At 42.3% G+C, this 22,995-nt stretch overlaps 1 protein-coding gene across 5 annotated transcripts in view; it reads right to left on the bottom strand.

Annotated features, from left to right (window-relative positions):
* The window catches only part of ptprfa (protein tyrosine phosphatase receptor type Fa), a 219,438-nt gene that overhangs the window by 156,266 nt on the left and 40,177 nt on the right, over positions 1-22,995 (bottom strand). For all 5 annotated transcript variants that reach the window (XM_078285727.1, XM_071903191.2, XM_078285729.1 and 2 more), the window contains exons 3-4: positions 15,284-15,429; positions 11,326-11,467 (exon numbers count right to left, since the gene is read on the bottom strand). In XM_078285727.1, coding sequence (XP_078141853.1) covers positions 11,326-11,467; positions 15,284-15,429 — 288 coding nt within the window. The remainder of the gene's footprint in view (positions 1-11,325; positions 11,468-15,283; positions 15,430-22,995) is intronic.

Below are 22,995 nucleotides of genomic sequence, written 5' to 3'. Positions count from 1 at the left end.
CGCAGGACAGATATGGGCTCAGGACATGTTTGTTTAGACCAGCAGAGTACAGGATATCTACAGCACGAGGCAGCCAGCCATGCAGCAGCCCTTTGGATCAATCACAGCCAATCGTGGAGCTTTCATCATCCTCAGCTGGACAATGGAGAGAGCAGACAGCATCACTTCATACCAGGTAAGAGAGATTTAAGTGCAGCTCGCTGTGTAGCAATATGTCATAATTCTCAGCCATGCTGTAGCTGACCCAATTAAATGTGTGCTAGACTTCCATTGAGCACTGCTGCATACAATAAAGAGACCTGCTGATTGGCTGCTGCCGAGCTACTGTATATCTTATCTACATTTCAATAAGTGCATTTACATTTACTATCCTGGATAACAGCTCATATTAAGTTCCTATTCAGAATATGTTTTTCATATGAATCTTCATATCCTGATCAGAAATAACTCTCTGTACATGAACAAATGTCCAGGAATTCCAAGATAATTTGCCATTAATCAATACTTAATGTAATGTTTTTTTTTAACCAAGATAAGTGTTACCTAAATATGTAATCAATCAAACTGCATCATATCAGAGGTGGACAACACTGACTGGACCAGATCCCATTTTTAATAAAAGTCCAAACCTATATATCAGTCTATACCTATCCAATATATTCAGTATAATTGGTCATGAAAAGACACTTAAACACCAGACTTACACAGTAAGCAGTATAAGTTATAACCAGCTGTGTTACATAATTTTCTCCTAGTCAGGACAACAGCTTATCTAGGCCATTGTAGACAGGATATGATGCGTACATGCACTGAATCAAAAAGAAAGTATGCTGATTTATTTAAGGGGTATTGGTGTGCAGGGATATTCATCAGCGCTGGAGTTCAGAACAAACTCAAGCTGATGTGTGACAGCGCTGCAAGTAACAGAAACATCAAAACACTCTGCTGTTCCTGTACATTTACTTCTCTGCCACTGATTATGCCAGCCAGTGTCATTTGCCTAATGTTCACATTTGGCTCCGGGCCTCGGAATTATAAATATGTTTACAGCTTGACAGGTTGTCCACTGGTTGTGTGTTGCAGCCGAGTCCCCCGAGGGCCTCGGAGTGCAGCTCCGCAGTGGGACGGCTAGGAATTAAACAGCCTTTCAGCTCTCTTTACTGATTTGTTCCCCAGCGCCAATAGCCGCCATAATGACTGGAGTGATTGCTCGTGTTCTGCGGGCCGCACAGGGAGCGCCCTGATTATCACTGGTGAAGGTCAGCATCGCTGGAAATGGGGAAACGCGGGGGAAACACTGGAAATGGCACCGCTAATTCCTCTGCTTGTGTATTCCGGCCGCAGAATGACATACATTCTGTGACCTTCTGATCACAAGCCTGCTTCTCTAACCTCTAGGCACCATCCCAAGTAATGGAACTACATGAATCTGATTACAGAAAAATCAATTGCACATCCTAGTTATTGTAAAAAAAAAAGTAAGCAGATTACAGATATATTTTTTTAAACAAGGTGATTACTTGTTGGATTTCTCAAAAACATGTTTGAAGGGAAAATGTGAAACTGTGTCCACACTAACATCATTTTACACATCTTGATTAGTTAATATTGACTGTAGTGGATGATCTTAACACTTTTAAATTACACACTGGAATAAATTGCCTGTATTTTCTATGGATTTTGGAGGCAATGTCACCCAAAAGTAATCAGATTCACTGAAAGTAATCAGATTGCATTAGTGAGTTTGAGTATTCCTGCAGATTACATTTTGAATGTAGCCTTTCCCACACTGACCGTCACAGAGCATCTGAAGGCAATTCTCTCCTGTGACCACTCAGACTTTTCCCAATGAAGTTATTAGCAATTGTCAAATCAAATGTAATGACAAAGAGGGATGATGTATGTTTGAAAAATCATCAATAACAGTAGAGTCTCTTTAGGTTGAAGTGCTTAAATGACAGTTTCGAGTGTTTGTGGTTGCCAGACTGATAGACTACAACAATGTGTGAGTATTTGTGTGTGTGTGTGTGTGTGTGTGTGTGTGTGTGTGTGTGTGCGCGTGCATGTCCATATATATGGACTGCTTCATGTATATGTCCATATATGAAGCAGTGAGGTCCTGTCACCCTCCTCCATCATAAGGACTGTTGACGTTCTGGTAAAGCAGAGCAAACCTGTTTAATACAAAACAAACTCGCTTTCTGCCATTCCACATCTCTTTCCCGCACGTACTATACCGGTCTCTGCATGCCCTCCTTATCCTCCCTGCTTATCTCTGCTGCCCCCCCCCCCCCAACACACACACACACACACACACACCCCAACCCCCGCCACCATGTTTTTCTACTAATCTGTTTACCTAAGACCACTAGGCAAGACCACCCCTTGGAAAATGTGCTTTTACACTTCAAAAAAATAAAACTCTTCCTTGTCATATCTGAGAGTTGGCTTGGGTTTGCATTTAAAGGAATACAGCGCCTTTTTGGAAGAAAAACTCAAATCAAGCTCAAACTCAAAGTGATGAGAACCTGAACACCAAAATCATCCGTGTGTTGATAGATCGTTGGTGTTATGCCGCATTCATGTCATATTGGATTTACTGTAAATACGAACTGCCGACTGAGAAAAGCTGTTACCTGGATTGATCATCTTTACACTGCGGGAGGGGGATCCGTGGGAACTACTGTATGTTTGTATTGTTGTGTGATATCATTTGAAAACTAGAATGAATTGTGTATAACTGTATTTTACACGTACCGGGTCATGTCTGGCTTTTCTCCTGCTTATTTATTTGAACGCCCCCCTCTTCCCCGCGTTGACATCTTTACACAGAAATCGAACGCGGCTCAGATCCACCAATAACCCGGTCTAAATACTCTGTGTAAAGACGGCTTATGTTCTCATCACTTAAAGTTGACCAACGCGGCATTGTCCCAAACACTCACTGTATGCCTTTAAGGAGAATGTCAGCATTTGCTGTGATACTGCAGTAATAAATGAACTGTGTACAAAAAAATGTTTCTACTCTATCTGCCTCTAAGCCTACTGTCTCAGTTACAGTAATCTGATTAGAAAAAATCATAAATATAATCCATCACATTAACTGTAATAAATAGAGGACATGTGAAAAAAGTAGGCGACTACTTGTTGGATTACTTACCCACATGTTTGGAGGGAAAAAGGGACTGTGACATTATAGAGAATAACATATTGCGTAAGTAATGTTTGATAATGGGTGTAAATGATAACGTTTAAATTACAGCCTGTGAAATGCTGCTTATTCTATGGCTTCTATGGCAAAGTAATCCTAATTATCAGTAATTGCATCAGTAATGAGAGACGCTTTACATTGTGAAAGTAACCTTCCCAATGCTGCTGTCTCATTTTTCACTCTTGGAGGCACGGTGCAACAGCCCCTGCAGGTCAAAGGCTCAGCTTCATAAACTTGCTGGGTTATGTGGCAGCGGCGCGGCTACGAAGCAACGCTCATCATTCATCTTTCATAATGTATAATTTATCACTGCTAATGCAGCTCAGTGCCAGCTCTATTTGTCCCTTCCTCTTTCTCTGTGCTGGAGAAGTTTAGGTGGTTAAATAGCCGAAGAGATGGATGGCCTCCATGCAGGGAATGGAGGGGCATTATAGACTCAAATCAAACAGCAACCAATTGCTAATGCAAGAACAAGACAATAACGGAACTAATTTGGTAGCCATATTAGACACCAAGGCAGCAGGATGGCCTAGTGGTTAGTCAGGTCATCCGGGGTTCAATCCCCCATGAGGCCTCAATGCTGGTCTACCCTTTATAAATCCCCAAAATCGTGAAATGGTATGCAGATGCACAAGCCTCATAGTCTGCCCCCTTAACTCTCACAATTAACCATAGATGGCTAATGAAACGCCATTAATATATACTGATATGCATGTAAATGTGCTCGTCATTCCATTCTCTGTGTGAGAAAATGGCAAAGTCGGAGTAGGACGGAAAAGAGAAATTTCCCTGGTGGCCGCAATTCACCAACCAAAATAAGTTTGTTGAGTGGCAACATGTCACAGCAGCAGTTATCGCTGCCAACTCCGAGACCCAGACCTTTTATAGAAAACAAAGAAAAAAAAAAAAGAAATGGTCCAATATAAAGGCAGATGCCAAGAAGTGTATTGCTGAGCATCGGCAGGCTGTCAGTGCCACTGGCAGGACAAACGTCTCACCTCGATAACCGGAGAAACCCTAATTAGTGGCATTGTGTTTGGTGTGTGTGACACCGACGTGACATTAGAGGAAGAGGAGACTGCTGCAACCGACCCAGATATCCTAATTGTGCTTTTTGTTTTCGGAAAGAGTGAACGGAACCATGCGTTCAACATTTCACACTCATTTGACTAAAAAAACGCATAACAGACTTAAAGCAATATTCCACTTAGTTTTAACATGGGGGTTATTTGGCACTTGACCGCCATGAAAACCAGAACATAAACTACTCACCAAGATCAGATGCAGCTGGACGAGTTTGTAGCGTTCAGATTTTTACTTCCCATTCATTTGAATGAGGCCACGAAAATAGACTGAAAACTGACATTTAACACGTTGGTGAACAGATTCAACAACTTATCAGATAGTGGCCGCGGCCGGGGGTGACGATCCAAAAATACAAGATTGTAATGGAAATCAGGATCACTGCCTTGCCATATGTGTGAGGTATAGAGGAACAAGCTTAGTCTTCCACATCAAAACATGCTCTCATAAATAATACAAACTCATAATTACAGTCATCAGGAAAACTTGCTTTCAATGGGAGAGAACTTCAGGTTCAAGTGTGTTTTTAACAGGTTTGCTCTGCTTTAATAGAACATCAACAGTCCTTGTGATGGAAGAGGGTGACAGGACCTCCCTGCTTCATCTGCGGACACGCACGTGCACAAACACACACACACACACACACACACACACACACACACACACACACACTCTTGTAGCATCTCAGCCTGGCGGCCACAAGGATAATTTGATGACTGTTTCCCATAATTAACTTCATAAAGTTTGTTAGTTCGCAATGAGCGTTGTCAACACAGAGATTTGTGAGAGCTTGTGTCTAATTTGGTGACTCACTCACCCGTTACACATTATTGCCAAAAGTGAACTTCAAAATCTGACAAGCGGATTCTGCTCGCTCCCCACAGAGGTCCGGATTTTTGGTAGAGACTCATTTCCCTGGGGTTAGTTATTTGAAGTGGTGAAATAACTATAACTACGGCTCATAGCTTTATTTGACCACATTCCAACACAGAGGGAAGAGGAGAGGCTGTTGAGTTTCAGTTGAGTAATGCAGCAGTCTGTCGCCCTGTAGAAACTTCCCTCTATCACTGTAAAGGATTGACCAAGATCCAGTCAAAGCCATAAAATGCACAACAGGTACACTAGGATAGATACAGTGATAAGTCTTTGGGGGACAATCCTGGACAGAGGTCAGTAATCATAAAGCGAATGCAATGGAATAAAGGATGTGGGTCATGCTATTAGGTGAACAAAGTGCACACAGTTTTATGTTCCAGCAAGATGGTCTCCATTAAATCGCTTTTCTTTTTTCCTTTTTATGAGTAGGAAGCAGTCTCCTGCTCTGCTGCTGCTGCCAAGGTGAGGCAGCCGTTGGCAAAGGTTCGTCTACAGCTGGACCGAATCCACTTGGCAGGATGGGGCATATTGTCCAAAAACAGCATCAAGCATGACTATTATCACAGGAAGCATCAGCAGGAGCCCTATCTAGACTGTCAGAGGCCTGTGTCATTTCTCCTCCATGCCGTAAACAGTAAATCTGTCCTGAGTCAGAGAGTTGGCACAGGGTGTGTGTGTGTGTGTGTGTGTGTGTGTGTATGGGGGGATGTGGGGATGGGGGTAAATTGTTGACATGTGGGCCAGACATGAGAACTTTCTCACAATCAGAGCTTGAAGTTAAAGCTGCAATATCCAAGTTTATTTTCACATAGAAAAACCAAGAAATCAACATATACATGATCAGTCTTTGTGTTCCCGCCTAAATCCCTGTTTACCTGATTTGGCTTTTCAATCATGGTAGGACATTTTGGGGTGTATAACATTTGCAGTGGGCGTGGCGTATGGGCGTGGCCAGTGGGGAGCTGGTTGTGGCTATCAAGGTGAGGCTACCAGCCAAATGTTGGTCTATTTTGGCTGCAGATGGTAAGTCTCAATACTTCTAGGCACTTTGGCTAACCTGCCTTTGATTAGTCCATTCTCTTAGTGGATACATTTGATTTACATCATACTCAGAGTGCTAACCCCTACCTGGAGGACAGTGAAGCAGATGTAAACAGAGGAAATTCAACAGATCGTTGGACAGAAAATTTTCCATAGGGCTGGGCGATATTGACAAAATCAAATATCACAATATTTCTGACCCAATACCTCGATATCGATAATATGACAATATTTTGGGGATGACTATTGGTGCTTTCAGAAGATATTTACACAAAATTTTGAGAAACGAACATTAATAGGATATGATGGCGAAGCAGGTGGAGGCATTCACTGTCAAAATTCACCTGTGGTTTTGGCCGCTTGGTTTGCATTTGCTTCACGCTCCTCCACATAGGGTTGCCCACCCCGAGTATGACGGAAATCAAATATCGCGGAAATAAAGTGAACCGGGTGAGCAGTTGGCCAAGCAGTCGAGTGGCTAACCGTACTGAAGGGTGGCTGGTATTACATCGACAGTGCCCACTTTCGCTGCTGAAGTGCCCTTAGGCAAGACGGCAAAGCTTCTTCGCGGAAAGACAAATTCAAATCGCCTCATGCAAATCGGCTCTTACTGACACAAAGTAAGACGGAGAAAGCCAGGATGCTTTTAAAAGGCACTGATGTTGATTCAGTGCCTATCAGTGCGACCAGCAGTACCACTCGGGGCCATAACAAGAGCACGGATGGGCGTTTGGAGTGATGTGCACTTGCGCACTCGAGTGTCACAATCAAGCAAAAGAGAAAAGTATATGATGTTTTCTGAGGATGGAGCGCACACGCCCACGCAGGAGAAGTGCCTCTCATCTCTTCTGCATTGTGCCTGGCTTCAACGTCCCGCTGTCTTCACTATCTCCCTTCCTCATCCCCTTAAGCTCTCTCTGTCTGTTCACTTCATGACTAATGCTTCACTCTCATTACCCAGAGTCCTGCTGTCTGCTCTTCCTCGTCGTCATCCTCTTCCTCGCTCTCATCTCGCTCTCTTTCTGCCCACTCTCTGTTATTGGTTTCGCTGTTTTGTATTTCTATCCTGTTCTCTTTATCTCTCTCTCACTCTCTCTGTAAGACTCTCTCAGCTTGTCTGCGGTATGCACACACACACACACATCCTTGTACTTCTATCCTTATGAGGACCTTCCATTGACGACATTCATTCCCAAACCCCTAACCCTTACCCTAACCCTTATCCTTACTTTAACCTAATCCAAATTTTAATCCTAAACCCAAATCCTAATCCTAAACTAACCTCTTGAAAAAGTGAGGACCGGCCAAAATGTCCTCACTTTGGAGGTCTAAAATTTTAAAGTACAAGAACACACACACCCCACACAAAAATGACTAACCCAACTTTTGAAAATAGAATATGACACAAATGGTGAGTGGCATGAAAGCAGAACTCATTACAGAATATGGTGAGAATGAACCAGTTTCTGAAGGACTCTATCTACAATATACTAACAATTTTGCAAATAGAACCATTTGTACTTCTGAAAGATTGAGATGGATTTACAGCCTTTTTGGAGTGAAACACTTTGACATGAACAGAGAGTCTGACATACAGCAGATTCATGTAACTAGTACATCTGTTTTAGGGTTCGATCAATACAGGTTTTTGAAGACCAATACTAATACAAGTATTTTTGTATTGAAGCTGCCGATCGATATCTTCAAATTTGACAAGTATTACGTGTTTCCCCCAGAATTGTATTCTTGTCAAAGCCTCTGAAACAGCATGCAGACCATCATGTGACACTAAAACTCTCCACTCAAACCCAGACTAATCAAACTGTTTTAGGGCTAGCAGCTCTTTATGGCAGGGTGACTCACCACACCTATTATATATAATATATAATTATATATTAATTATATATAAAATTAAAGTTTTTATGTAGCTGTGGTCAAGGAAGAACTTCCATCATATCAGAGGTGGATGACACTGACTGGCCGATATCCGATTTTTAATAAAAAGCCAATATCAGCACCATATATCACCAGACTGATATAGCGGTCTAACCTGAAGCTTTTTCTCATCTCATCTCTGTCTCAGGAGTCTATCTACATTAGGGTTGATATTGGCCTTTATTAAAAACTGGGTATTGGCCAGTCAATGTCGTCCACCTCCGATATGACGGAGGTTGCTCCCTTTGTTACTCTTAAGGTGTGGCAATCTGCAAAATCTTCAATGAAATCTGCTTCAGCCTGCCTTAACGAGCTGCAACCTGCTGCAGAATTTCATTAGTCTGGGTTTCAGTGGAGAGTTTTAGTGTCCCATGGTCTAAATGCTGTTTCTGAGGCTTTTCCACCCTGACAAGAATAAACAATTCTGGGGGAAACACTGATTATTTGCATTTTTTGTAATTTCTTGGCAGGAAAATGGTCCAAAAATATTGTCTATCAGCAGCTCCATCCCAAAATATCATTATCGGCCTTCAAAAAACCTTATTGGTCCAACCCAAATACGTACACATCTGCATCAGAGCATCAGAGCGCAACCTGTTTCTTGTCTGAGCCCTGTTCATCAAATATTAGTCTCTTAACAGCAATTATCAGCCCGTCACTCTCCTTTAACAAGACCCTGAGTGGTTTTAGAGAGACAAAGGCATGGTTGTTTGGTGCTTCGGTGCCTGAGGCTGTGTTTACTGCAGACAATATCTAGATCTCACAATAAATATAATGGGTTCCTGGGTGATTTGGAAGAAGGCTGCCAGAAACACAATCCTTTTTCGTATGAGATTGTTTGTCTATCAATTACAATGTCGATTAAATAATTGTGTTTGGGCTCCGTCTTCCCGTTGGCAGGAACACCATGGCTTTCTGGAGACACCTACAAGGAGGTTCACAGCCAAAATCCATTTCAACACATTCATGCTCAATAAACACAGTCAGTCAGAGATATCTAGCTCCATCTTGTCTGGTATACTGTTGTCATGATAGCAAAATTTGGACTTTGGTACCAATATAAGCCCAGGTAACACTGTTTCAACTGAAATCATAAAAGGATACTGCAGTGAAAAATGAAAACTGAGACAAAGGAACCTATGGTAACATGAAATAACTTATTGCCCTATTTTATACAGTTGTATTCTGCTCTTGAGGATGCTCCCCAAATGAATCCAAGCAGCATGCGAGAACTCAGAACAGAATACAGAACAGAACCCAGCAGACACGTATCACTGAGATATGGAATATGCATAATGCACAAGGCAAGAGATGTCATCACAAGTATGATTAATAAGAAACATTGACTTGTTTGAATGTGATGGGCGATTATGAGAATCAGCTGATACTGATCTGTCTGAACACAATGCTCCGTTACTGTGAGTAAGGCAATAGTGTTTTTAGCCATTTACAACTCCCCATAATAAACCCCTTTACATGACTGAAGTAATTATTTCGATTATCCAGAGAGAATTGTGGACATCAGAGTTTTTTGCTAAAAGAAGAAAACTTGTTTCCTGTCCCGCCACTATCAAATTTAACCAAAACAATTGCAACCATGATTCTGCTGTACCACATCATGTTGTTCGTCACAGCCACAGGCCTATCTCTATTTGCAATTACAAAATTCAATGCTTCAGGCGCTACTTTTGGAAAACCTGTTTGGGAATTTTTTTGGGAAACTGTGGTCCTCCAGTTCAGTGAGCTGGAGTGGAGAGAGAACTTTACAATGTCCCGAAGAGCTGTGTGATCTACTGCGTCCAATGGAACCCAAGGATGTCACTGTCTGTGCTCCAATACTCCCCATGACTTGGACTGTATTGGAGGCTCTGTGGAATACTGATTTATAGCCAGCCAGTTCGGTATGTACAAAAACACAGAAGTTCATGTAGCTCTTTTGCAAGAGCCTGGTGCTGGTTGCACAAGATTTAATCAAGTGTGTAATTGCTCGGAAAATGCAAACCACATACCTCAAATTAGAGGCTGCAGATGGAATGCACATACCTGTCCTGATGCCTTCAGATGGCTGTTGTGATTTAATCCACCGAAAGGGAAGGTCCTCATACAGAATGGCAGCGCCTGCACTAAGACGTGATCTGAGTAGGTGTGAGGCACAAGTGTAATTTTGGATACCAAAATGGCGCTACGCCACCTGATTTGTACTGACACTCCCCTCTGGAACGCTCCCTGCCCATTTCGGTGCAGGCAAGTCATGGCCAACCACAAAATTAACAAATTGCACGCAAGTTGCACAAAAAGCGTGTAAACAAGTTGCCAAAACATACCTTCATAATATGCAAATGTGGTGTTAAGAGAACTGTGTTGATAAAACATACCCAAACTCAACTAAATTAAATAACAGCCTAACCAAAGTACATAAATCAATGCAATCAAGTACATTCAGCTAATTATGTCTGAGCACACACAAGCACACACTTTAAAAAAACGTGTCTCCATTTTATTAAATTGTGGGCATGTGTTATTCTTTTGCATGAATTTTTAAATTGTGCAATTGTGGGAACAGATGCAAAGCAACACGGTCATAGAAACAGATCACATGAATATCATGAGTCTGCTGTAGCATGGTTTTCTGGTAAAATATGAGGCAAATTTAATTTGTGTGAACATTTTCAAAGGATTTATATTGGATTTATGTTCATGAGTGTGAATGTTATGCAATGTTGTGATAGAAAGTATGGTGAAAAACAACAAAAAAGGAAAAACTCTAGTCTAGCAAACTATCTTCTAAAGCAATACTTCTTAAACTATGTAGCGTTGAAGTACTGTGACTCAGTGCAATGCTTTTCACAATTCTTCTTACAGACTCCATTCTTAACTACAATGCTTATGTTTTCTTAAATCAAACCATGTGGTTATGATTTTAGAAAATGATTTGTTGTTTTTCCTGCTTACACCAAACCTCCTAGACACGAGGTCCAACACAACACCAGGGCTACACAGGATCACTTGAAACTGGCAACCCTGATCCAGATCAAGCTGAGAAACCCCCTCTGCTGTCAGAGAGTCAAAGAACTGAGGAAAAGAAGAACAAAAAACAGGGAGAAACACTGCATGTCTGAAAGAGTGAAAGGAACCGGAGCGAGACAGTGAGAAGGCCAGACAGGCGGTCGGGGTCTTACCCTCCAAAACAGTGAGCTTGGCGCTGGTGTTGATCTCCCCCACACTGTTGGTGGCTGTGCATTCGTAGATGGCTTCGTCGCGGTGGGTCCTCAGCGGCTGGATGCGCAGCACCGAGCCCGAGCCGTCGTCAAACTCAATCACCTAGTGAGGCGGACAGCAGAGACAAAGGATTTCAACTAATAATAAGTGACATTTTCATATAAATAAATGTCTGTTTTGCTGTTCTCTGTCACTTACTGATCCAAGTGTGCTGGCTTTATAGCTAGTGCGCTAGCTTGTAGCGCACTTGGATCATAAGCGATTGTGAGTGAGTGAAACCACGTAGACGTAGGAAAATATGGCAGCTTTACTTTCCTTTTGCTTTGCTTGTTCTCTCTTTTCTCCATGCTCTCTTTCTCTTTATCGTCGTTTCACTTGCCTCACTCTTTTCTTTCTGTCTTTCTTTGTTTCTCTGCTTCCCTAACCTCATGTTTTCCACCCAACTCTCTCAAGTGCATTTTAAGCGAGGCAGTATGCATGATTGGAGTGAGTATGCTTGGGCATTGAAACAAAGTGTCCATTGATTCTACAAGGAAGGAGTCAGGCTCTACAGTCTTCTTGTCATTTATTAATTTCCCCGCAATAATTTTGTTAAGGGGATTCAAATTTTGGCTCAACTCTGGGAAGAAGGAAGTGATGCGTTTTATGTTTCCAGTTTGTTTGGAATAAACAGAAGAAGAACTGGGTAGTTAGCATGAGCAGTGATAGCCACCATGGCTGAACAGACAAAGAAAAGAGCGCCACCTACAGAAACTCAAACTGCATCAACAGAAAATCCAAGCTCCACCCACACTGTTTGACTGACAGGTGATCTGTGTAGAAACAGCAATGATGATCAAAATGAGGAACTCGTGGAATACCACTTTAAAGCTGCAGCTATAACACATGAAATGCACTGTGAGGCATCATAACACATTATAGGCGTTTTATCAGTGTATATGCACTAATCTTACACTATAATCACATCTGGCATGTAGTGCGTTATAAATCTGGTATAACTGTGTAATGAGACACTACAGCGTACACATTTGCCCCAAAAATGATTCAAACCCTAGAGTTTTTGTGCAATGTTTCTATTAAATTATTAATCATGTCCCGATTGTGATTAGAATGCACTTATGTGTTTATGATACCTGGTAATACAAGACAGAATAACCACAAATACTTCTATTCAAGCCATACCAGTTACTGGACAGTTTGTAAAAAAAGAAATAAACATATGGGGTCCAATTTATTCAGATAATAGCGTAGCTTGGGCATTGAAACTCCGGAGTCTCTTTGATCAGTGCAGTCATAAACACTTTTTTCTGACACGAGTGCAAGGGCAGAGCAGACACTCAGCCGGCAGAAAACTCCTGGTTTGATCACTCAGCATGAGGACTAATACTGGCTTTAGATGGACGCCACTTTATATTTCGAGGAATGGTGAAAATATGAGGAACGGGTTCTCGCAGGACTCTGCATTACGGCGAGTCCGTCGAGACGATTTCGACCGTCTCGAGTTCAGTCCTGACCGGTAGAGCAGCTAAAAGAGGATGTATACAGTGATGAGCTTGAGTGAGTCACAGGTATGTGAGGGGCTTTAGGAATCTCGGGGTGGGAGGGGGGTAAAGACTCAGAGGTCAGGGCATCGGGCGCTGCACTTCCGCCCCTGCTGCAGTGTGTGTGACCCAAACAGCCGGCTGGCAGGAAGCGCATTCTTGTTCTAATGAAGGAGGCGGAGAGCTGGACTTTCTTCCTGCCTTGGTAGGAGGTATCTCCACCCCACACACAGGGTAGCCATCAGTTTGAGTAACGCCGAGCAGACAGGTGGAAGACAATTCCTATTACTCACAATGACATGAGCCAATTAAACAGCCATTGTAAGGAAAAAAAAAAATGTATTTCACGGTAACAGACTTTCAACTTGTGCACACATAATGGCAAGTCTGCATATATATCAGAGCTGCAGTGAAGACCACCTTAGTTGTTGCTGTCCCGCCAAAATATTGCGATATACGATGTTATCGCTGTTCGCCGATACTCGATATGGCGGAAAATATCATGAGAAGATTCAGGGGTTTCTTAGATTTATCTGCAGGAACTCTGTACTACATCTTTCAACATGAGGATTTTGACTAATCAATGCACTTAAGGAGCATTGCATACTATGCACAGATGTAATCCCCTAAATTGTTTGTAGTGCTGGAGAGAAAATAATGAAGGTGGTCTACCTGGAGAAAAACATATCTTTAAATTTTTTTAGATAGGCAGGAAAAAGTTTGAGTCAGCATCCAAAAGTGTCTGAGACCAAGATGTCCAAGTTCTCAGAGAAATGGTCTGTTTGCAAGTTGCATAAAAAGTGTGCGAACAAGTTGCTAAAACATACTTTCATAATATTACTCTAGATAGAAAAAAATCATATTCTCCAGATATGAAACCTTCACGTTATAAACTAATATATAGAGCCAGTGAAACCACACTTGATTCATGATTCTCTTTCCATTATACTTCTTCAAAAGCTGGACTCGACTTTATAAATCTTAATTCAGCTGAATAACAGCCTAATTCAACTGAAGGCGGAGAGCTGGACTTTCTTCCTGCCTTGGTAGGAGGTATCCCCACCCCACACACAGGGTAGCCATCAGTTTGAGTAACGCTGAGCAGACAGGTGGAAGATAATTCCTATTACTCACAACGACGTGAGCCGAGAGTCTCCGTCTACGCGGGACTCATGTTGAGCCGCTTCACTTGAAGTCATTTGGGCCGGCTGGCAGCTAATGAGCCTTCCCGCTGCTCCGGAGTCATGCAGGACGGCTCACAGGGTATTTACCAAGTGGCTGTGGTGGCGTTAGTGCAGCTGCATGGGGAAAAAGTTCTGGTTCTGATCTACAAACCTATGCGCACCAGCGTTTTTGCGCGTGGAAATGTGGTAGACACTTGGCAGGAGACTTTTAGACACAATTAATATGTAGTTTGCGGTGTGGCAATATCACTACAAAACCAACCCCCTTACTTTTATCCCTGAAATGTCCTTAATTTCTAATTACATAAACATTAATTATCCATTAAACAGCTTCAAAAAAGTAAGGTTAGTATGGCTTTTTAAGGGATTTATTCATGGGTTGATTCGTGGAGACACTAGTAATTAAGGATCATTAATGGAAAGTTCCCAAAAGTCTCCCTGAATTTTACATTAAATTAGAAAGTAAGGAGTTAACGTTAAGGGGTGTTTAAGGTGGTTTTGATGGGGTCTCCTCAATTAATAACTCCCTTAACTCATTTTAAGGGGATTTTGCATGAATTAAAGGGTGAATGTAAGTTTATTTTAAGGGATTACTGGTACGTAGAGAATGGAGGATGAGATTATTTAAATGGTCATTCCCATCGATTTACTAAACAAAAACACACGCATAATGGTATTTAATGTCAAATAAGAGAGTGTGTGTCCCATTTGAGAATTGCTCTTTCAAATGTCAGAGGGTGGGATTAAGAGAAATTCTAGATTGCCAGTAATAAAAAAATTAACTGCAACCTCAGACCAAGAGGAGTGACGCTGTACCCACTGTACTTGTGTCAACCCTTCATCTCCTGGTGTTTTCTCAGCTACAGGTATTCTAATTGGAAAATAGCGACTGACTTGATTTGCATAAGTGGTGTTAATAAACCTGGAGAAAGTGCCACTCGTTATGTTTTTGCACACGGTGGTAATTAGCAGCCCACAGCTCAACCTCACCGCCACTGCAGAGAAACAGACAGACCCGGTCGAGAAGAGAGGGAATTTTCTTATGTTGACACACTGTAATTGCATATATACAATTGCAGCATCTCACATGCACACACACACAGTATTCTAATAAGCTGTGTGAGGCTGGAGACCGTAACGCATCAGAGAAGGGGATTTGAGGCCGGGTCTCCGCTGGGGCGTATCAGTCGTACCTCAAAGCGCTGAGAGCTGACTTTCTTCCCCTTCTTCATCCAGGTGATGCGCGGCTTGGGCTCGCCCACCGCCTGGCATACGAACGACGCCACTCCCCCCGAAATCCCTGTCTGGTCGTCGGGGGACTTGACGAAGCTGGGCATGCCTAAGGGAGAGAGATGGACGGAAAGAAAGAGACAAAGGAAGGAAGAGAGGGGAGAGGAGAAAGAGAGGATAACCGATATCAGATGAAGAGCCGTGACAAGAGAAACAGCTCCGGGCGGGTTACAGGGATTTTACATCTCTACATCTGCTGTAAGTCTTGCAATAACAATATGCTCTTTCAAAACGTGTCTCATGCCTGTAGCCACACCTAGTCAGAACCACTGCCAGTGAAAATAGCTGAGCGCCGTCCTTCCCCTGCTTCTAAACAGCACCTGTCAGTTGTATTAATAGTGATAAGGCTGACAGCTAGAAATGGGCAGATATAAATCTTGAAAATTCTCCTTTCTATGCATGAATAGTCATATATTGTAAATCCGACCTCGAGGCCCAGATTCACTAAAGGAAGAGAATCCGAAAGCCACGGTGTACAGTCTGCAATGAGTGGAAAGCATGGCTCATAGTGCTGGTCAAAAAAATAAAGCCTCTTTGCACCTGTAATGGTCATGCATATGTAAATTATATTAAAATGTAAAGACTTTGCTCAAAGAGTTTGTCCATTCAGAAAAGCTGCTATATTTGCTGCAAGACGCGGACATCGTCGCCAGCAAGTCAGGCAGCAAGGCAGAGGGTTTTCCATCCTACAATCTCAGCTCAGACCAGAGAACGCCCCAATTATAAAGGGGCTTTAGGGTGCAGGGGTGCCAACCTTGGTGGATTAGTCTTATACAGCAACACGGTGAAGAAGGGGCTATTTGGCTGTGCAGTGCTCTTTTCCAGGGCTTGTTTGCTCCACAACATCTTTACACTGAGGTGGAAAAATGAACAAATTGCCCTCGCCCTTGCAATCTGTTTTGCAGGTGACTTCATCTTGCATTCAGACTTATAAAACTTATTTCAAGATCTTTTAAGTCAAATTGTGTTACTATATTCATTTCAGGAAATTCTAATAATATGACTTCCATTAAGAAATAATCATGGTGTCACATTTAATTTCTTGAAACAGCAAAATGATCTGCCAGTGCAATGAGAACATTTGACTTCAAGTATTGTGGAATAAGCTTGTCAAGTCTGTTACACTTGCTGCGATTGTCTGGGAGGACACGCCAGTCCTGTTATCGCTTCATAGCAACCCACACAAAGCCATGCCATCCTTCAGAGAGAGACAGCTACAAATGTGAAGTGGTTAGACGTGTAATTAAATATTCCGCATGTCAGAGCACCCCGGGGTGAACAAAAACATATAAAAACGCCGCGCTCCGCCTTCAGACACGCCACCTCTGTTCCCAGCAACAGAAACATAATGCAGACATTTGGCCTTGGCGGTACAAGTGGGTCCTTGAGAGGAGGGTCAGCGTGTCGGTAATTGGGGAGTGTTTGTGCAGAGGCAGGCCGCGACGGGTGGATGAGACCTGAAGTGTTGGCGCTTGAAGGCATCAAGGTATAGTCATCCAGCAGTTCCCCCCTGCTTTGCCGCTGCCCTCAGATCGCCCTCCGTCAGCATTTCTCCTAAAATAAGAGCTTGTTTCACTGCTGTAACTTTGAAGAGAAGCTTAGGTGACAGCAGAACTTAAAGAGCAGGCTTCTAGGAGCAGGCTGCTGCCTGCCTGCCTCTTTCTCCTTGTGTGGTTTGTGGTTCGTGGCTCTTCTCCATACAATATGTATTTTATGGCAGGCCACCCACTCACACCAATAAACCGATACACTTGACACAGCCAATTAACAAACATACACACACATGCCTGTCGGGTTAGCAAAGGCATGCGTACAGTAATCAGCCCAGCAGGCTGCGAGACTAGATCAGAGCTTTATTTGTCCTCAAGGAGGAAATCCATTTCCACAGCCAGTCAGACAAAGATGTGTCCATTCAAAACCATTGTTCCTCAGACACATGACTTGACATACACCAACACACCATGACAGAGGGAATGTAGACATGACAACAACAATAGCTTTGCACTGCAGGAGCATCTACTGAAAGCTCATAACTTATGCCTGATTCATACTTCCTCCATATGAATGAAGATGTGTCGTCGGCGTACCGTAGCATTCATGCTGATCGGCCGCGCATCTGAAAACAGTACTTTAGAAAAATTCAAATTTCGAAATTCAAATTTCAGGCAGTGATCGACATGGCGCAGTCCGTCGCATGAAGCATGAACCAGGCTTTGTTGATCAAGTGTCCTGTGATCATCATCCTACACAACACTTGTAGACAGGGCCTCTAATAGGCTCCTCTGTGTGATGTTAGACTTTCACCAAGTCTATGAATAACGTGAAAGAATTACATCCTCTGCCTTTCCCTTAGTCTGACTCAGAAGGACTGCGGCAATCCTCCCTGTTTCACATGAATCTAAATGAGACATCTGTTGTCTTTCTTGATACAACCCTCCTATGAATGAACTTTATGGAGCCATGCTTAGCAGAGTATGTAAACCAGTAAACATGAGGTCTTCACTAGAGGGTGACTGCACTGCTCTTCCTGCATGAGCCAAGCATGAGCTGACAACCTTCAAGCAGGAATTTTACTCTCGCTAGGCTTGGGCCGATATTCAGTATTATTGAATATCTCAATATTTTGTGAATATGACAGTGAAAAGACAGTGATTTTTGGATATCGCCCAAGCTTAACTCTCACAGGACTGTACTGTAAGACTGCTATTCTCTAGCTGCCCACCTCTTGTGTATGTGTGCGTGAGTGTGTGTGTGTGTAGCTGTGTGTTGTCCGTCCTCACATGAAACACCAGTGTGTCTACATATCCATATCATCGATCAGTATTCCACAACTATACCGTCACAACAACATCTTCAAAATGGCTAGATAGGAAGAGGAAAGGTAAATTTTCCAGTCAGGGGTTAAATCATATTTCCCCACCCAGGACCCCGTGAAGTGCATTATGCAGGGAGGGCGAGACATTTTCACAGTAACTTTTGGCAGCTGATAAGTGCGCTTTATAAAGTTCAATGCGATTCAAAAACCCATTTGTGTTCTCCGAGCCAAGGGCTGCTCCCCGGGCACATTTCCATGGAAATCCAGTCATGCGGGTTTTTAGAGCGGGCTACTGTAGGGTCCAGAGGATGGTCAATGTACAGCAAGGAACATATTGGCCTTTGCAACGCTATGGAAGGATAACCTAGCGTGGGAGAGTCAAGGTTTTCATCTGAGGTTCCACAGAGGGAGAAGAGGGAAGAAGTTCATACCATTATTTAGCTATTTATTTCCCATGACTGCTGTTGGCTGACCCCGGGGTTTGACACTCTAAATGTAAAACACACCGTGCCCTCGCCTTACTTCACTGACAGCTGTGAATTCTCTCTCAGTTACATTCATATGTGACCCTGCGGTTGCTGACTGTTTTTTTTTTGGTTTCTTTTTGGCGATGGCAGAAATATGTCCGTTTGACCTCTCGTATATATATCCGTCAAGGACAGGCACTTGGAGATAAGAAGAAAATAAGAAGAAAAAAGAACGAAAAGAACTTTTCAAGGGAGGAAATGTAGCCCATGTGGAGAATCATTAATGTCGAGGGCTTGGAGCCAAAGGGGCGTAAGTGCGATTTTGGGCGAATATGAGTATTATCAATTGAAAGGTCTCAGTGAGATCTTTTCAGTGCCAAAAGCACACAACTGAAATCATGACCCATAAGTTTGAATTAAACAAAAACTGAAAGCCGTAACAGTAAAAGTAGGGTTTTGTTTGCTGCCAAAAGGGCATAACTGCACTTATGCCCTTTTGACACCAAGCAAAACCCCACTTTTAACACTGAACAAGCATTGTGGGTAGAGGATTCTAACAGCACTTAGGTCAACTCAAAATGCATGCTGACGTAAGTAATACTAGCATGGCAGCATGATCACATCATTTTTAGTATCCTATTCATATCCTAATGAATATTCTAGGTCAATATTAGATGAATGTAAATATGTTAATATTCCCATGAAATACTTAGGCCTATAGATTCAAAATGTTATTTTATAATGTTAGGAGTGTGAACTGGTCAAGATGAGCTCTGATAGTAAGACTGCTGGTAGCTGAAGTTATCCCTCAGTGTTATGAGGAGTTTTACAGGTCTTTGAATGTGTCCCAGGACACATCAATAAGTGATATGTCCTGGGACACATACAAAAATGTATTATACTAGCAAAATAGTAATCGTTTTTATAGTAATATAAAACAAAAAGTTAAAATTTTGTCCTTAGTATGTGGTAATGGCAGCTGATCCAAGTTTTATCAAAATTTGTTTTGGCTCTCCTGTAAAATTTACTATAACGCACTTATGCTCCTTTGGCTCCAAGCCCTTGATGTATCATAACGCTTCTGTACGCAGTGTGTTCGTTTCCACTAGAGTTGCTTGCAAGGAAAGGTCTCCATAGGAATAAATACTTTATTGTCTGAGTATTTTTTTTATCCACTCACCTTGAGTATTTTTAGATGTTTAGACATTTGGGGACAGTGGAGGACCTTGTGGTTCTTCTCACAAAAAGATCAAAAGGTCGATCGATATATCTTGTGAGATTCTCATACAGAAAAGTTGCATTTTTAATGTTTCGGTTATCTCTTCCAAATGTGGTAGCCGGTTTGCTGCAAAAAGATCTATTTCTGATACCAAAAATGGGGTCAGTCCCATTGACTCTTAACCCACTCATCATTCTTGCTACATTAACAGCTACATAGTACTACAAATAAAGACCAAATACAGTGTGACCACCAAAGCCCCTCCATCCAACTTGTAGTGACACAGATGGGGAGGTGCAGAGATTATCTGGATGGTAGAAAGATTAGGGAGATCTCTAACACATAAACAGTCACACACACAACTAATGGATCGGCACATGCTGACTGCTGAGGGCTTATTCCAGAAGATACACAACTATTGACCCTTGAACCTCACAGACTGCACACTAAAGCCCCTTCCACACTGCACTTAGCTGTGGGCTACCTGCATTTTAGAACCGTTTTAAAGGAAAAATCTACCCTTGAAAGCTTTAGCACTGTAACAGCTATTGGCGATTTCCCGTCGCCAATAACAGTCCTAGGCCCATTTTGTTGTTCGATGATGAATTTTTCTTATTCCTGTGGATAACTGGCCAAATGTCGACAACGTGACGTCATGCCAAGATATTTCCAGTGCAGCTACAAGAGAGTTTTGAAAGTTTTTCAGCTATCTAAAACTGGTCAACGGTAAATGTAACGTTTTGGTGTCAATCCCTCAAAATCAAGGGGCTTCTTTCTAGAGCTGCCATTTTGCACCGACGTACAACAATCATACAGGGAGAAATTCATCATAGAAGAGGCAGAGATAACAATTTCTCCACCAACAGTAGCCAAAATAGACCAAAATGCAATGCAGCCGCAAGACATGATGTGTTTTGATTAAGGAGCACGGCCGCGATCATAGACACACTGCGATGTTCACAAACCAGTTGGCTAGCTAGCTGTGTTTATGTGCCCACCTTTGATTGAAAGCAGCCACCTTTGATTGAAAGCAACAAGTTCACGCCCCTTCTCTGGGGCATTCTGTTAAAAGGCATTCTGGGAAACGAAGGAAATCACTAACTTAAGTAGAAGTAGACAAGGCACATTGAGGGAAAGTGGGTACACCAAAAAGTAAATTACAGTGCTTCATCAAAAAATAACTCCTGGAATGCAGTGGACATCGCAGATTGATGTTATCTAACAGTGTTAAGAGTATCCTTGGGAGGATTTTTCCTTTAACCCTTGACTAACTGGCCTCTCAGCAGTGGGCAGACTTGTGTTCGCACTAACCCATCCTAAAGAGTGTTAACCCTGACTTTAGCCCAGAGCAAGTTAGCCCTCAATGGATCAGGGTTAGTGCCAATTTTTCAGGGTTTTCAAACAATAGAATTGAGTGAAACAAGTGTAAAAATAGATTAAATTAAACTTAGGGCTCAGGCGGAACATGCTTTGTGGAAAAAAATACTTAACAGGCGGCAGTCTCAACCTGTTCTGTTCTGTAGTTTACTGGCAGACTGGAGTTGGTCATGATCTCTATCTAGCAGAGCTGTTATTAGTCTCTGAGATCAGGTGCCTTACAGGTTTCAGGCCGACTGGCTGTAAAAACAAATGAGCCGAGGAAATATTTGATTTAGTTTTCTCTGCAGACACATGTGAGGACATCGCCAATAATGAAGCTCAGCTGAGTGTCTCCCAGCGCCGATCTGTATTTCATAATGAGGTTTCATATTACATGCTGTCCTCACCTAACTATTCATACGTACACACACACACACACACACACACTAGCATGCATACATGCAAACACTCATCACTCTGTGGGTTGGATGTGAAAGTGAACCAACTCCTCCATGACCACCGTCAGCATAATTTCCATCAGAAGAACAGCAGAGTTTTTGGAAGACTGTCCCATTAGGAAAGTGATGATAACACACCATGCTGAGCGATAATAAGCCACTCACTTAACTCTTAATTTAGGCTTAGGCACTTAGGCTCTTAACACTATCCAAAATGAGAGTACTGACCCAAAATATTATTAACTCATTAACTATTTATTCCTAGCTTTGTTGAGTACTCAATTCTGATTGGAAGGCATTCTGATGTCTGTTGTCTGAATAACAGACTGCTGATTCAGACCGCTGTTTCACATCTAATCATATCAGTTTTGTTGATTTGTAATCAAATTAAATAGTGTCACCTTGTGCCAAAAAGACGCTATTCCTTGGTTACTGCAAATTTTTCTGGTGGAAGCTTGTAAATTACTTTAGCTTATAGTAAAATGATCTAAATCAATATTTTGTGTCAAATGATTTCAGACTTAATAAGGAGGATAGTAGGATAATGTACAGCAAGCCAGTCATTATAGCAAGCCACTTCACTCATTTTGATATGATGACCAGTTTGCTGTAAATAATCCCTTAAGTAGCTGATGTAGCTACATCACTCAACATAGTGCTTAAGTGTTAACATGGAGCCTACTATCACTCAACATAGTGTATGCTAAGGTGTTAGCATGAAGCCTACTATCACTCACCAAAATCCTATGCTAAAGTGTTAGCATTGAGCACCGGAGCATATCGGATGCTTTTGGTGTCTATGTTCTCATCACTTAACAGCTAAGTCAAAAACTCTCTGTATTCCTTAAATGCTGGACCATTGCAGCTGGAAGTCCTTGTGATAGGAGACTTTGTTTTTTAATCAAATCTGAGGTGTCTGCTGAGAATTACATGCTGTAATTCTTAATGCCTGAACAGCCAGTTTATCTTTACTTGCTATAATCTGGATGTGGGGGAGATTGAATTTTGACTGACACACACACAGGAATAAATTTACAAAATAAACAAGCACAGCCATGCATACACCCTTAACAGCTACACACACTGTATAACTATGATAGGCTTAGCTTGTGGTGAATGTCATGCACTCCTCCCTGCTCATTTAGAGGCTGATCTTTGTGTAAAGCCAAACTCACAGAGGACATGCATGGCTGGAGCCAAAGAGGGGAGGAGAACCTTGTTTAGTCAGGGGAGAGGCAGAGAAAAACAGCAACCCAGAGGAGACTAGGGGTGTAACGGTACGTGTATTCGTCCCGAA

Source organism: Centroberyx gerrardi, chromosome 9 (assembly GCF_048128805.1).
Source record: "Centroberyx gerrardi isolate f3 chromosome 9, fCenGer3.hap1.cur.20231027, whole genome shotgun sequence".
NCBI lineage: Eukaryota > Metazoa > Chordata > Actinopteri > Beryciformes > Berycidae > Centroberyx > Centroberyx gerrardi.
Note: the sequence above shows the minus strand (reverse complement) of the source record. Positions and strands in the feature narration are given on the sequence as shown.